Source organism: Gorilla gorilla, chromosome 1, assembly GCF_029281585.2.
Source record: "Gorilla gorilla gorilla isolate KB3781 chromosome 1, NHGRI_mGorGor1-v2.1_pri, whole genome shotgun sequence".
NCBI classification, from domain to species: domain Eukaryota; kingdom Metazoa; phylum Chordata; class Mammalia; order Primates; family Hominidae; genus Gorilla; species Gorilla gorilla.
This window is the reverse complement of record NC_073224.2, coordinates 6,888,142-6,904,559: the sequence shown is the minus strand read 5'-3', so window position 1 is coordinate 6,904,559 and position 16,418 is coordinate 6,888,142. Positions and strand designations below refer to the sequence as shown.

Here is a 16,418-nt window from a genome sequence, read left to right as displayed (position 1 = left end):
AGTGAGGAATAAGGGATGAATGAAAAATAAAATGGCAAGACGAATACACAATCTATTCTGCAAGTTTTATATAGTTGCTAAATGTGGCCCATGAATTTGCCTGTAGCACCAGCAGAAAGTAAAGAAGGATAAAATACAAAATTTATAATCACCAAAATATGTAATCAAGCCAGTTTTCAGAAAGTTCACAAATGAGTTTTGAGAGAAACATTTTTTGTGTCTCTGCATTCTCAGAAGGATGCTGTATTAGTCTGTTCTCATGCTGCTAATAAAGACAGACCCGAGACTGGGTAATTTATAAAGGAAAGAGAGGTTTTATGGACTCACAGTTCCACATGACTGAGGAGACCTCACAATCATGGTGGAAAGTGAAGGAGGAGCAAAGGCACATCTTACATGGGGGCAGGCAAGAGAGTGTGTGTAGGGGGACTGCCCTTCATAAAACCATCAGATCTCGTGAGACTTACTCACTATCATGAGAACTGCATGGGAAAAACCCACCCCCATGATTCAATTACCTCCTGCCTCATCCCTTCCATGACACATGGGGATTATGTGAACTACAATTAAAGATGAGATTTGGGTGGGGACACAGTCAAACCATATTATATGCCATTGTAATTTTCATTTTGTTCATTCACTATTTACACAATAATTATTTCTTGAACACCTTCTATTTGTTAGGGTTGTGCTGTTTGCTTGAGGATAGAAAGAATAAAACAGAGCCGGGAGCAGTTGCTCATGCCTGTAACCCCAGCACTTTGGGAGACTGAGGTGGGTGGATCACCTGAAGTCAGGAGTTCGAGACTAGCCTGACCAACATGGAGCAACCCCATCTCTACTAAAAATACAAAATTAGCTGGTCGTAATGGTGCAATGCCTGTAATCTCAGCTACTCAGGAGGCTGAGGCAGGTGAGGCTTGAGCCTGGGAGGTGGAGGTTGCGGTGAGCAGTGATCACACCATTGCACTCCAGCCTGGGCAACAAGAGTGAAACTCTGTCTCAAAAGGAGAAAAAAAAAAAAAAGAATAAAACAGAATCCATGTCTTACAGATAAGCAGGGTCTAGGGTAAAAGAATAATGGCTGTATCTTTCTTTGGCTTTCATCACTTCGTGTTTGAGGGAGGAGTAAGAAAATATAATGACAGGCAGGAGTGGACTTGGATTGAGGTTGCAATAGGAGATGAGGCCTGAAGGAGGATTTGAAACAAAAATGAAGCACTCATGTGGGCTGACAGTGCCTGGTCACAGAAACACCATTCATTCCTTTGACTTGACTACATCTATTTCTAACTACAATCTGTCATTTAAGGATACCTCTCGATGACCTGGACTCTGAGTTTGGGAGTTTCCTTGGATTCTTAGGAAATCATGTGGCTTTGGTGATAAAGTGAAGCTGGGTGGTAAGAGGATGCAAAGTCAGCTGGTTTCAGAAAGGCTCTGAACTGTGTGTGTGTGTGTGTGTACGTGTGTATACATATATTTATCACTAACAGAGTGATGTATGCCTGGCTGCCTGACCAAAGATGACCCTTTCACCTCTGTAAATAACCCTTAAAAGCTGTACATAGACTTTTAAAATTGCTTTTCCTCCTTTCTCCATCCAGAATTTATCTAATTTATCTTGGTCTTTTTGGGCTGCCATAACAAAATATCATAAACTCGGTAGCTTATATACAACAGAAACTTATTTCTCACAGTTTTGGAGGCTGGGAAATCCAAGATTAAGATGCTGGTAGATTTGGCATCTGGTGAGGGCCCATTTCCTTTTTCATCTATGGTGCCATCTTGCTGTATCCCCACATGATAGAAGGGGCAAGGGAGCTCTTTAAGGCCTTTTTTTTTCTTTTAGAGACAAAGTCTCACTATGATGCCCACACTGGAGTGTAGTGGCTGTTCACAGGCACAGTCATAGTGCACTGCAGCCTCAAAACCCTGGAATCAAGCAGTCCTCCAACCCCAGCCTCCTTACTAGCTGGGACTATAGGTGCATGTCACCATGCGCATCTCTGAGACTCATTCATGAGGGCAAAACTCTGTCTTCGTGACCTAATCACCTCCCAAAAGTCCCCATCTACTAACATCATCACCTTGGAGGTTAAGGTTTCAACATGTGAATTTTGGGTGTACACAAATATTCAGACTGTAGCAGACAAAATGATTTGTCACAGTGGTCACAGCTCCTGCCCAGTTATCATGGCCCTGTCTTCTGCCACTTTTAGCCATGAGCCCCTAAAGAGAGAGATAGCTCAGATTATCATACTGGGGCCTAATGATATGTATGTGAGTGACTTTGACCACCTGGACATTCAGCTTGTATTTCTAAGTGAAAATCATATCAAGAGTTATGTTTATGTTCAGATTTTAAAATGAACAATGCCAGTTAAATAACACATTGTAAACCAAAAATAAAATTCGAAACACCCCATCCATCTAAATGGAATCCTCTTCTCAGCTAGGCGCATTCCGAAGGTAACCTGAAAAACTAGTTCAGGCCATGATGAGAAGTGGGAGCTGGACTTGCCTAATTTGTGCCCTCCTCCCTTTTGGAATTGCTGATAGAACAGACTCTAAGTCTGATAAGAAACATTTACAATCTGTTCTCTCTGAAGCCCGCTACCTGGAAGCGTCATCTGCGTGGTAAATCCTTGGTCTCTACAACCCCTTATAGTAACTCAGACATTCCTTGCTTTTGATAATAACTCTTTCTACCAATTGCCAATCAGAAAATCTTTGACTCCACCTATGACCTGGAGGCCCCCACTTCCAGCTGTCCTTCCTTTCAGGACTGAACAAATGTACATTTTACATGTATTGACTGATGTTTTTTGTTTGTTTTTTTGTTTGTTTGTTTGAGATGGAGTCTCGCTCTGTCACCCAGGCTGGAGTGCAGTGGTGCGATCTTGGCTCACTGCAAGCTCCGCCTCCCAGGTTCACGCCATTCTCCTGCCTCAGCCTCCGGAGTAGCTGGGATTACAGGCGCCTGCCACCACGCCCAGCTAATTTTTTGTATTTTTACTAGAGACGGGGTTTCACCGTGTTAGCCAGGATGGTCTTGATCTCCTGACCTCATGATCTGCCCACCTTGGCCTCCCAAAGTGCTAGGATTACAGGCATGAGCCACTGCGCCCGGCCTATTGATTGATGTTTTATGTCTCCCTAAAATGTATAAAACCAAGTTATGGCCCAACCACCTTGGGCACATGGTCTCAGGATCTCCTGAGGGTTCTGTCATGGGCCATTGGTCACTCACATTTGACTTAGAATAAATATCTTCAAATGTTTTACAGAGTCTGACTGTTTTTATTGACAGCATGATGCTAGCATATGTGTTTCATTTCTAATTTGAAACAATAGATATCTAGTGATCTTTTCTAGACTGCTTTTGAGTAGGAAGAAGAAGAAGAGCAAACTCATTCAGAAGCCTGGATACTACACTTGAATTATTTAACAGGGTCTATCACTTAGAGTGGGGTTTGAAGGCTGTGTTGAGAAATAAGCATAAAGATCTTTGGCATGTTCACTAGAGAATAGATTTCCCTTCTAGGCAGTGATAATCGTATCCCCACCCATTTTTCATGGAATGTTGAGAAGTTGTCACTTCTTGAGTTTCCCGAGAGAAAGCAGCACCACTTAGTTTTCTTTGTCTTTGTTTCCTCCTTCAGTCCCAGCAGAAGTGCATCGTGATCTTTGCCCTGGTGTGCTGCTTTGCCATTCTGGTTGCACTGATCTTTTCAGCCGTGGACATCATGGGAGAGGATGAGGATGGACTCTCAGAAAAAAATTGCCAAAATAAATGTCGGTAAGAGGTAACAAACAAAAATTCTCTTTTAGGGGGCGGGCAAGAAATCCAAAGAGGGCCTTGAACAATGGAGAAGAGAATACATAAACACACGTAGTCATCCAGGCTCCCCTTAGCTTAAGCTGAGGTGTGAGTCTGTCCACTAGTACTCTTACTTTTAGGGCAAGTAATGAGTAATGATTGAATTCACTTTACAATCTGGTCATATTCTCTACAGGCTGGTGGGAACAAAAAAATTTTTGTAACAGTCAGCATTTCTGGAGACCACAGTATATGAGGTTTGTTTTGGGTGTTCATGATGAGCCTGTAAAAATGAGTGCCCCAATGGACAAAGAATGCTGTGCTAGTTGTTCCATCAAATGTAAGTTAAAAAATACACGTCTCAGGGAAAATTCCAACTTAAAGTTAGGGATTGAAGAAGTAAGTGTGTCGACGAGAAGACACAGGGCTCCTCGACCTGTCCCAATTTAGCACACAGTTTGTTTTTAATCTAGAAACTACAATAGCTTTACAGGTTTATGTATGCATTATGTCTCTTCAGTTACATTAAGTAGCATTTCCTGGGGGCCCTGCTGACTGGCAGAGACATCACAGTGTAGTCTCAACCCCAGAAATCTCCTCATCAAACTCTTCTCTGAGCTGCTACCATTTTTTCAGGTTCGGGGAGGGTGAAGAAAAGTACCAAAAGCAGGCAGATAGATAAGAGGTCTATTTTTATATATGTATTGCTGCAAAGCTGAAGTGAGGCCACTAAATTACAACAGTAATTATGAATTAGAACTTATAATAAATTTAAATTGTTGTATTTCCCAGTGGAAAGCATTAGCCTAGGACCACCCCCCAGCTTTCCTAGCTTAAAATAAACAACAACCCGGTAATGTGTATGTGAGTTTTATCCTGGATATTTTGCTTTGAGGTTGAATGTTCTGGTGCAGGAAGTGTTCTGAAAAGACAATTGGCATTTATTTTTAACCCATGGTACCTTATAGTCTAGTTACCAGGCAACAGGTATTACATACAGAGCAGAGCATAAAAGAAAGAAATGAAACACATTTCAGATTTTCTTCCTTCATGTTAGAAAGGTATTCCATAATATTATGTAGCCATAAAAAGGAACAAGATCACGTCCTTTGCAGGGACATGAATGGAATTGAAAGCCATTATCCTTAGCAAGCTAATGCAGGAGCAGAAAACCAAATACTGCATGTTCTGACTTATAAGTGGGAGCTAAATGATGAGAACACATGGACACATGGTGGGGAACAACACACCCTAGGGCCTGTTGGAGGGTCGGGGTGGGAGGACGGAGAGCATCAGGAAGAATAGCTGATGGATGCTGGTTTAATATTTACCTGGGTGATGGGATGATCTGTGCAGCAAACCACCATCAACCACATTTCCCTATGTAACAAACCTGCACATCCTGCACTTGTACCCCTGAACTTAAAAGCTGGAAATAAAAAAAGGTATTTCATAAATATATTTACTTCTCAGACTGGATTTGGATGAAAAATTGTTTTGTGATTACTGTAATGAAAGCAACGGAAGAACAGTAGATTACTGTCATCTTTTGCTAATGCTGTTACTTGTCAAATATACATAGACAAGGGGCCCATGACTCATATTTACCGAGTGAGAACACACTGCTTCTCTCTCTCCTCACCTTAAAGTGAAGAGTGCTGTGTATTTTAAATGCAGACTCAAACACCTAGAAGGCAATTTCATAGAAGTCAAACCGTAGCAGTTTCCTTAAGACAAAATACCTGCTCATTTCAATGCACATTATCAGGTATTGGTAATTTTCAACAACAAAAGATCATTTTTTTTCACTTGGAGGAAGCTAAAATTTGCTTTAATTTTTATTTTTAATTCATGCAACTGGAATTGGGGGTCTGGCTATTTCTTCTCTCAATCAGTAACTAAATTCTAATGACTTAATTCTACTGCTCCCACCATCTAGAAAATATTATTCTAGCTACTATGCATTCTCCTTTCCTTTGGGTGGTTGGACTCACTACCCTGGTTACTAGATAGCATATATCATATATATATGATATTACATATGATATATGATTATATATCTATATAGAGAGAGAGAGAGGGAGGGAGAGGGGGAGAGAGAGAGAGGGAGGGAGAGGGAGGAAGAGGAAGGGAGAGGGAGGGAGAGGGACAGAGAGGGAGAGAGAGGGAGAGAGATCTTTTCTGAAACATGCATCACCTATAGGTCTTTCCTCTGCAGCTTCTTGCTCTGTGCCCTGTGTTTCTGTTCTGCATTCTCAGACATTACAACATACACTTCTTGTATGTCTGCCCTAGAACTGGTATCTTGCTTCCCCTAACTTCATCACCAGGAAGTTTCTGCTTTTGCTCCTCTCTCCAATGCACAGGATGAGGAGGTAGGGTTGCTGCATTTCCTTATACCCTAATCCAGTTTCCAACCTGTTGTTTCACCACCTTTTCTGGATTATTCTCATTTGAATTTGATTTGATCTTCCACAAGCTCTTCTCCTGATTCGGTCTGAGGACAGCTGTGGGCTTTAGGTCAGTGTTGATATCAGGGTTGACAGAATCCTTCTGGAAGTCATATTCTGCCAACAGAGGGTACTCCAGGTGGATGCAACGTTTCTGGAGTTCCTCAATCATTTCCTGGGGAGTGAGCCTTTTGTGCCTGGCTAACAGACCTCCACCCTTCCATCTCATCCCTTGCCAATGTTTTTAGCAGCTTAAGAATTTACTTCCCGATACTCTAGCCTTGCCATTTTTTAAGCACTTCAAATCAATACATTTAATATCCACTTCACCCTCACACCTACCTGCCAGCAAGCAACTCCACTTCCAAGCTAGCCTAACGCAGTTAACAACCATGGACTTTGAAATTAGGAATATCTGAATTTAAATCTACATTCTACTACTTACTAACTGTAAGCTTGGGGAAGATACGAATTGAATTATTTCATTCATCCCGTATCGGCAGAGCACCAAGAGACTGCACAAGGAGTTACAGTAGAGTCATGAGACGGTTGTGGCAATTTACCGTGGTCACAACTACAGTGGGTGATATGGTTTGGCTGTGCCCCATTCAAATCTCAACTTGTATTGTATCTCCCAGAATTCCCACGTGTTGTGGGAAGGACCCAGGAGGAGGTAATTGAATCATGGGGGCCATCTTTCCAGTGCTATTCTCGTGATAGGGAATAAGTCTCACGAGATCTGACGGGTTTATCAGGAGTTTCTGCTTTTGCTTCTCTCACATTTTCTCTTGCCACTGCCATGTAAGAAGAGCGTTTCATCTCCCGCCATGATTCTGAGGCCTCCTCAGCCCTGTGGAACTGTAAGACCAATTACACCCTTTTTTGTTCCCAGTTTCAGGTATGTCTTTGTCAGCAGTGTCAAAACGGACTAATAAAATGGGGATGTCAGAGAGGATCTGGGAGAGTGGCCTGACATAGTGAAATGAATAAATTTGGTGTGGGACACCTCATCATCCTTAATGTGTTATGAAAGCTCTTTTAATTTCATTTTCCTTAAAAATGATAGATTAAAAAAGTCTGTCTCACAAAGTTTATGAGGATTCAGTAAATTGTATAAACCCATGGCAAAGCATCAGGAAACTCATAATAATATGCAAATGTTAATTATCTCCTTGTTCCTCCAAAGAGTCTAGAAATTCCTCTTCTCTATTCACAACCTACTTCCTTTTCCTCCCACGTCTTCACTTATCTCGAATCTATCCTGATTTTAGTCTTTGGTTCTATGGAAATATACAAAGACCAATCACATGAGAGCAGAGGCTATTTAGTTAGAGCTTACTGCAACAAGGGAGTCACCCACCATCAATTGTGTTTTGCAGAGACTCAAAGGCAGGCAGAGAAATGGGAAGGCTTCATAGTGGAAGAAAGAAGGCTCTAGGTGTGCTCTGATTAGAGGCTATTGGCTTGGGTAGGCTGTAGGTGGGATAACGAGAAGTGACATCCTATGTAATTGGTTAGAGGGTCATATTTGACTTTTTCTGGTTGATCCTGAATTGGAAGTAGCAACAAAAATTAAGGAAGCTGTTGGTCATTAATCAAGTCCCGGCCATTTGGGGCCAATTGTTACAGAAATTATTGTTTAGCTTCCTGGATTGTTACTAGAGATAGCAACCTGATTTCCTACAAGTCTGACTTACAGCAGACTGGCTTCCTGGGCTGGTTATTGCAGATAAGGGGTTAGTTTCCTGGGCAGGAGGCTACAGATTGTGCAGCCTTCATATATGATTTGGCCATTGTCCATTTGTTTATTCAGTCTCTTACCTCCCTGAACCTCCTCCTCTATCAACCCCTTCTGTCTTAATTTTCCTCCCATCCATTTGCCAGATCATGACTAGCACACCGCCATGCTTCCTGCAGCATCTTGAAGTCTCACTTGAATTTTTTTTTTTTAATTTTTTTTTGCCTCGATCTGACAGCCAATTCTTAAACTGGTTGACTCCTGGTTTTACCCATCCTTGTCCTCAGGGCAGCCTCAGCCATTGGTCCAGGCCCTCATAAGTCTGCAGGAGAGTGGGTCCCACTGTTGTTCAGTTCTAGATTCCTCCAGGCAGTCATGTCCCTGGTAAAAGAGGTGAGGGCTTTTTGGAGAAGCACCATTGAATATACTAGTGCTGACATAGACCAGTAGGAAAATCCACTGGTCTGCAGAAGCTCGAGCATGCCAGTCTCAACTTAAATGTTTCTCTAGAAAATTCCAGTCCTTCCTCTCATGACTTCATCCCTTTCCTGGAGCTAACCTCCCTGGACTTCTTCCCAGACTTTACCTGAAGGTGGCGCTAACTCTACCCCATGATGCTCAGTTTCCAATTACTTTGTTCTGAAGTCCAATGTGTTCTCTTTCTGCTTTTCTCCGTGTGTTGTCACTATCATAAAGTGCTGCTTACGCAGTTCAACCTTTGCTGAGATCTTATTACTTTATCGTTAAACTCCCTCTGTGTGTGTAGCGCTCCTCACTTCTGAAAGTTGAAAGAATATCAACATTTACAGTCTGTCAGCATCTCATCACAGTTTTGACAGTCTCTCCCCAAGACCTCTTCATCTGGTGTACTCTTTCTTAAATATAGTACTTTAATTCATCTTATTTCTGCTAACTAGCCTCTCTGTCCTCTAATAAGATTCCCATTCTGATTCATTCTGCCCACTCAATGTTTTTCCAACTTTCATATGCCTCTCTAAAAAAGTATGTCTCCCTATAAAAAAATCCTTATGATTTTTTTGTCTTGTTTTATTTCTTCCCCCCTTTATATTATTTTGCTGCTAGATTACTGTACTGATAGTGGATAATTTTATCATAATTTCCCTCACAAATCTACAAAATATCAAAGGCTCTAAACTTATTTTCCAAATGTCTTTTAATGAGCCTCAGTTGTAATGCCCCAAAAATAAGATCTTTGCCCTCAGTAAATGACCTTTTTTTTGTCTCTTTGTATTGGATTTCTGGGCACTTGCACTATTTCCCAATATGTTTTAAATGATTTATTTGGTCCTTATAACTTTAAATCTCCATGTCACTTTGGTTACCTGAGGGGGTGAAAGACACATTTTCTAGTTTCTACTAGTAACCTACATGTCAGTAGGCCTGGGACATCACTGATAGGTAAGAAAAGTTCAAACTGCTAGTTTAGGTTGCATGCATCCTGTGACTTGGCTATTTTGCAATTTGCTAGTGCCCCTGATCATCCTCGTACCTCATTCTTGTGAGAGGTAGCCACACACGGTGAAGTTTCCCACACATCATGTCCTCAGGGACCAGCGGAGACATTGGAGCTGAGCTCCAGGTGCTGCTCAACTGCAGAACACCTGCTCTCACATGAACACCCACCCTTTCAGAGGAGGGGTCTTCATTTTGTATATATAGCTACTTCCATCTTCCCTTCCGCCCACACAGAGCTATCCTACATCAGTCATTTTCCGTTGCTACTCCACCACTTATTAGAGACACTATTAGACACTCACTAGAAGAGGGACTTTTGTTGCTATTCCTCCCTGATAAATACACACAGAACCAGTCAGCATCCTTCTCCTCCCTGACTTCAGGCCCAGTCCTCATGACAATATGGAAGTTAATTTCTGCAAAGTATCGTTAAGCAAGCTGAGTAAACATACCGTCTTGGGTGGGCTAACATTGCCATATAATCATATTGATGAGCATGTGTCACCTATTTTATCTAGGTAGTTATGGCAGCCTCTGTTCAAGACCTCCTCACACTTGCCTCTCATCTTCCTGAATCAGCCCCCATGCCTGGGTGGCTACCGGTCTAGGTTGGCTCACTCTTGCCCACATATCTTCACATTCATTTCAGTTTGCTCACTTAGTCTGAAGTATGAAGGAAACGGAACAACTCAGTCTATCTATCTGTATCTCTATGTCTCAGTCTCTATCTCTAGCCTATCTAATCCCCATTATTCCTGAATCCAGAAATTTTCTTTCTCCTAAATTGAATAGATTTGGGTCTGTACAAAAGGGGTCCCATGTAATATTATAGGCTGGGTAACCAATGTATAAGTTTCCACAGCAGTTCTCTAATAAGGAGTGTCCTAGATCACCAAAGTCTGGTCACAGAAAGTATAGTAAGGGCCAAATTCACTTTGTAATATACGACCCCTTCACACATAGACTTTTTATACATCCTTTCTAAATTTTCAAGTTTCTCTATTAAAAAGCTGACTACTTTATATTTTTCACATACTTTATTTGCTGAATCTCTTCCTCTGACCTATCATTTCTTAAAAAATATCTACAGACATCTAGATTTATATCAATAACTCAGCTGCCGCTTCAGCATAGTACACACATAATTTGGTTCATCAATATATGACATTCCTAGAAGACACTATTGAGAGACCACTTTATGTGTTGACAATTACCTCCTAGTATTTTGTCACTTTCCTGTTTAGTATCATGACCTTAGAGTGGTCTTAACAGACTCAGCTTGCTCCAGTGGACTTTAATCATTGTTTTCCCTTTTAATGCCCAAATTGTCACTACTTGGCCAGTGAGAGCCACCTTTTGTACTTTTTGACACTATTGCAGGTATCTCTAAGAGCAGCCTTGCTTTTTGGCAACAGCAAGCTTTTCTAGTGCTATTTTAAATTAGCTTGCTTTGAGACATGGTATTGTCTACTTTCAAATGAGCCCTGGTTCCTTTTCATGAAGACTTCTATTAAAGACCAGAATCTAAGTTCTATGGGTGTCCTTATATTGTCGTCCAAGGGTATTGTTGATAGACACAATGATACCGCAGGAAACGTTCTTAAGCTGCAGTAATGAACAATTGTATGGTACTAAAGAATTGTTCAGCACTGACTGAATAGTACTTCTCCCTCCCTCCTTCCGTCTTCCTCTCCCTTCATTTCTTCATATTCCAGACATAAGCATGTGGACTATAGGGCCAGATTACCTGGGTTTGAATCTGGCTATACTTAGGAGCTTTGCAGTCGTGGGGAAGTTTCTTGATTTTACTGTGCCTTGTTTTCTTTTCATCTGTATATTGCAGACAAGTATTGGGTCTTGTGTGAAAGGCTTCTGTAAAGACTGAATATGTTAATGTGAGTACCTTTGATACAGTAGCATCTGTCATATAATAAATGTTCAATAAATAGCCACTATTATTATTCTTATTAAGGGGCAGAAGTTTATTGCAGGTGTTTGCAGTTTTTTTTTTTTTACTTTCATCTTACTTTGCTCCAAAATGGGGAAGAGCTTATTATCATTTTTCACCCTTTTCTTAAACTATAAATTTTCCCCTTATCTACATTAACTTTGATCTATTTTGCTTTGTATTGACAAACCCAACTATGTTTTTAAATTACAGTGTTGCTCCCAAATTTAGAAGATCCCATTTGGTTTTGGCTCCTTATTGATATCTGAGCACTCTTCTGACTGCCTAAAAAAGAAAAAGAAGGTAGTCTAACTTATTCTTCCTACCCCAGAGGAACTCTGAAGAATGTAAAAGCCTAGAGCCCTTGATACTACAAATGGATTTCCAGGGCACTAAATGAAAAATAGCGAAGAAAAGTAGAATAAAGACAAAAACTGTCCCTAGAGCCTTTTATTTTATGTCCTCTCCTAGTTTCCCCATTTGAGCTGATAGTGAGCTTATCACCTATATAATATTCTGAAGTACTTTCCCTTTTATCAGTGCCAGTATCTATTTCTTCTGGAATTTTCTAAGATCTAAGAGGAGAGAGAAGCATTTATGTTTAATTCACGATGTTAAACATAAGTGAGTCATTTGATCCATTTCTTATTGGCTCCCTCTCTTTTCCAGTTGTAAATCCCTTCCACTTCCCTCCCCTTCCCTTCCCTGGGTCTCTGTTTAGAGATTGCTTTGGTTGAGAAGATGGCGTCCACCTGATGTAATTCCTTCAGCTTTCTTTCCAACTCAGAATCCCCCAAGTGACTTCATTCATCCTTCCCTCCTTCGATTTTTATCTCAGAGGAAGAGATGTTCCTTTCCTTTTCTAAAACTAGCCCCTCTGTCAACACACTGAACCCAGTGGAAATAAACGAAGCCCAACCCCATGAGAAAAGCAAAGGCTATTTATTCTGAGCTTGTATAGCAAGAGACTCAGCCACCATCACTTGCATTTTGGCAGAGACTCAAGGGCTGGCAGAAGAGTGGGAAAACTTTGTAATGAGGAGAAATGAACACTACATGTCACTTTCCCTTTTGAGCCTCTATGCCTTCGAAGGTCATCTGCATTCTCCGAGTCCTGAGCTGAAGAACCTCATCACTCTTTGATTCTTTACTTTTTTGCCCCCTTTCTCCAAGTAAAAGTCCATTCCTGTAATGGGAACTTTGGTCTTTTATTGGCATTATCAGCATTTCTGTTTGTTTGTTTGTTTCCCTGAATAGATCAAAAGCTCCCTGAGAACAAGGAACACATCTATCTGTCTCTCTCTGTGCCCCATGCTGTCTCTCACAGCTGGCTGAGCGGATACCTTTTTTTAAGTGGGCGATAGTTTCCATGAAAATACAAGTATAAATTACAGAAAGAATAGTGTTCATTGAGATAATATGTATTATTACATTACTTTATTATTCCTCCATAGTAGAATATGCCTTAGATCAAACCGAGAATTATGAGAGAAGATACAATAGTTTATAGATTATATATGTAAAGACTATCATGTAGAAATGAGTTAGAAAAAGAAACTTGCAAGGGAGTTGTTAAAATGAAATAGAATAGTCTGATGCTATACTTTTTTTCTAACTAGCATTGAATAAACTGTTAATAATAACTGGAAATGGGAGATAGCTTGATTTTAAGTGAAGGAAAAGAGAAGTCTCCAAACACATTTAAATACAGATGTTTTTATGCTTCTGAACTCTACTCTCCTATAAGATGGCATGTATTAATATTTTCATTTCACCATTGAATCCAGTAAGATTCAGATTTCCTGAACTATGGGATTTGATTAGCCCGATATCCAGAAAGTATTGTTTACATTCCACAGCTAAAATTTAAAAGATTATGTTACAAATAATGTTTCATCTTTAGCATTTAATATTTAAAGGAGGAAATCTGAAAGTGTGTGACACTCCCTGATGGTCTATAATTACCACTCTGAGAAGCAGCGGAAGCTAATTATTTCAAAGTTTTTATTTTAATGAAACTTAATATATGATTAATGATGTTGACATTTCCTGCCACCAGGTTTGTTCTCCAAAGAGATAATTTGAATGTGATATGTATTTTTCAAAAAGTTCATTGAACCCTTATGGGCACAATCATATCTGATAATCATGAGTAGTGTTGAAAACAGAAAGTATAGCTGTGTTTTCCACAGACAACCTGTTTCAGCTGCCTTGTCAGGAAGAGGCCCTATGTGTAATCATTCTCATAGTAACAGCTAAGAGCCCAACCTGAACCTGAGGCAATAGGAACATTGATGGAGGGAGTGGACTGGGAAGAAAAATAAAGAGAAAACTGGAGTTGATGTGTCTGATGGGTATTCTTATATTTTGGTTATAGACCTGTAATTAGAAATTTTCCTAATCAGAACTTCCAGTTAAAGTAATTGCCATGGTCACAAAGACTATACTGACAAAAATTTTCTACAGAAAATTCTGTTAAAGAACTCATAGGACCTCAGCTTCCAAAACCATAGAATTTAGACATTTAGAACAGGTTGCAAGGTTGGAATGCAGCTTTTCAGAATGGGTTTATGCTTCAGAGGGGAAACTTTGAACTGTGAGTCTAAAAGGCATGGTAGCAAGCAATAAAAGATTCTGCAAACCAACGTGAACTACAAATCCCAAGCAGTTTTCAGCTATTACTCACCCTGGATGCAGCGATATGTTTGCAACATGAAACTTAGGTAGGTTCAGATGACCTAGGATAGGTTTCCTGTTGTCCCTTCAAGCTGAGGAAGTCATCTAAACTCAGCCTCCGTACTCCCATTTATAAACTGATGAGAAGTTTTCTTCCATGCTGCTGTGAGACAGAAATAAGATAATTCATGTGTAGAAGACTGCAAAGTGCTTTACAAAGTGAGGTATTATAAGATTTGCTTGCTTATTTATTTATTTGAGACGGTGTTTTGCTCTCGTTGCCCTGGCTGGAGTGCAATGGCCTGGTCTTGGCTCACTGCAACCTCTGCCTCCCAGGTTCAAGCAATTCTTCGGCCTCAGCCTACTGAGTATCTGGGATTACAGGCACCCACCACCATACCCAGCTAATTTTTGTATTTTTAGTAGAGACGGGGTTTCACCACGTTGGCCAGGCTGGTCTCAAACTCCTGACCTCAGATGATCCATCCACCTTGACCTCCCAAAGTGCTGTGATTACAGGTGTGAGCCATCACATCTGGCCGATTTGCCTATTTTTTGAGCCACACTCTCAAAGGCCAATAGCATCCAATGTGAGAAATGTCATCTTTAAAATACAATCTGGCTGGGCGCGGTGGCTCAAGCCTGTAATCCCAGCACTTTGGGAGGCCGAGGCAGGCAGATCATGAGGTCAGGAGATTGAGACCATCCTGGCTAACACGGTGAAACCCCGTCTCTACTAAAAATACAAAAAATTAGCCGGGCGAGGTGGCGGGCGCCTGTAGTCCCAGCTACTCGGGAAGCTGAGGCAGGAGAATGGCGTGAACCCTGGGGCAGAGCCTGCAGTGAGCCGAGATCGCGCCACTGCACTCCAGCCTGGGCAACAGCGAGACTCCGTCTCAAAAAAAAAAAAAAAAAAAAAAAAAAAAAAAATCTACTGCCTCATGAGGTCTATACTTTTATGAAAATAGAAGAGAAAATAGAAAGTATTATGCAGATGCTTTCTTATATTTACCTTGCAATTCTCAGAGCCATCACAAGCCATTGAGAAGCTTCAGTGGCCTGGCCCTCGCTGGGCAGCAGAGGTCAAAGTGAAGTGTGTGAGACATGCCCAAGAGCTCACTCAAGCTCTACATCCAGGAGACCTGATTTGCATCTCAGCTCGTCTACCTACTGTGCAAACTTGGTCATTTAAGCAGCCTTGATTTGAGCGTAGAATGATGATGATCATACTAGTACATATTCTACAGAGTTTTATAAAAAAATAAATGGATGATAGTGTGTAACTTGTTTGACCAAAACAGAGAAACGTAGAGGTCAGAGATCCCTTCCTTCCAGGTTAATCTACAAAACTCATCATCTTAGATTTACCTCATTTAACTTTGCTTGTTTTATTACATCCATATTTCCAAGTTATTTCATTACATCCTTGCCTTTTAAAACAAGTAACTCTGTATGCAATAGAAAAACTAATATATACAGATGATAATAATGTCAACAATTCAGTTTTACAATGAAATGCAGGCCCTGTGTCCCCTTGCCCAGATGCAAACACTGCTAACACTTTCTTATATATCTTCCCAGAAATATGATTTTATATGTGGATATTTGTATTGTGCATGTTTATGTATCAGTCCCTTTTTTCTCACAGATGGGAGCATATAGACATGATGTACCATGAACGATTTTTTTCCATGCCTTTACGTATTAAGACAGATAGATCCATAGCTGCATGGCACTCATTGTATGAATATGATATAAATAATTCAACTAGTCCTTTGTTGATTTGAAAGACACTTAGGTTCCTTGGGGGTTTTGTTGTTAGCATAATGACCAGTGCCACAATGGAGATCTTTATCGATCCTGGAACACGTTTAGCCCAGGTAGTAGAATATCTTTAAATTCCTAGAAATGGAATTGCTAGGTGAAAGGGTAGATGTGGTTTAATTGTGGATAGACAGATAGTGCAAGTTGGATTCCAAAGAGTCTGTATCATTAATGTTATGATTATTTGTTTTCCCCCACGATTGTCAACATCACAAATTATCAAATTCTTTATCTTTGCCAATCTGATAAAAGAAGAAAATGTATTTTTAAAGATTCTGAGGAGTGTTGAAACTCTTTTCCCATGTTTATGAGACATGTTTACTTCTTCACCTGTGGCTTAGCTATTCGTGTCCTTTGCATACATAGGAGAAATATGGTTTGATAGAGGATTCAGTAACACATCAACATATGAGACCAATACAGTAATCCAAATAATTATTGTATTAGTAACAAAATAAATAACATCACTCACACAGCACATCT

General features: G+C 40.5%; 1 protein-coding gene across 1 annotated transcript in view; it reads left to right on the top strand.

The window, feature by feature from the left end:
- The window catches only part of LOC134758591 (serine/arginine repetitive matrix protein 1-like), a 240,583-nt gene that overhangs the window by 171,009 nt on the left and 53,156 nt on the right, over positions 1-16,418 (top strand). The window contains exon 3 of the mRNA XM_063706797.1: positions 3,666-3,802. Coding sequence (XP_063562867.1) covers positions 3,666-3,802 — 137 coding nt within the window. The remainder of the gene's footprint in view (positions 1-3,665; positions 3,803-16,418) is intronic.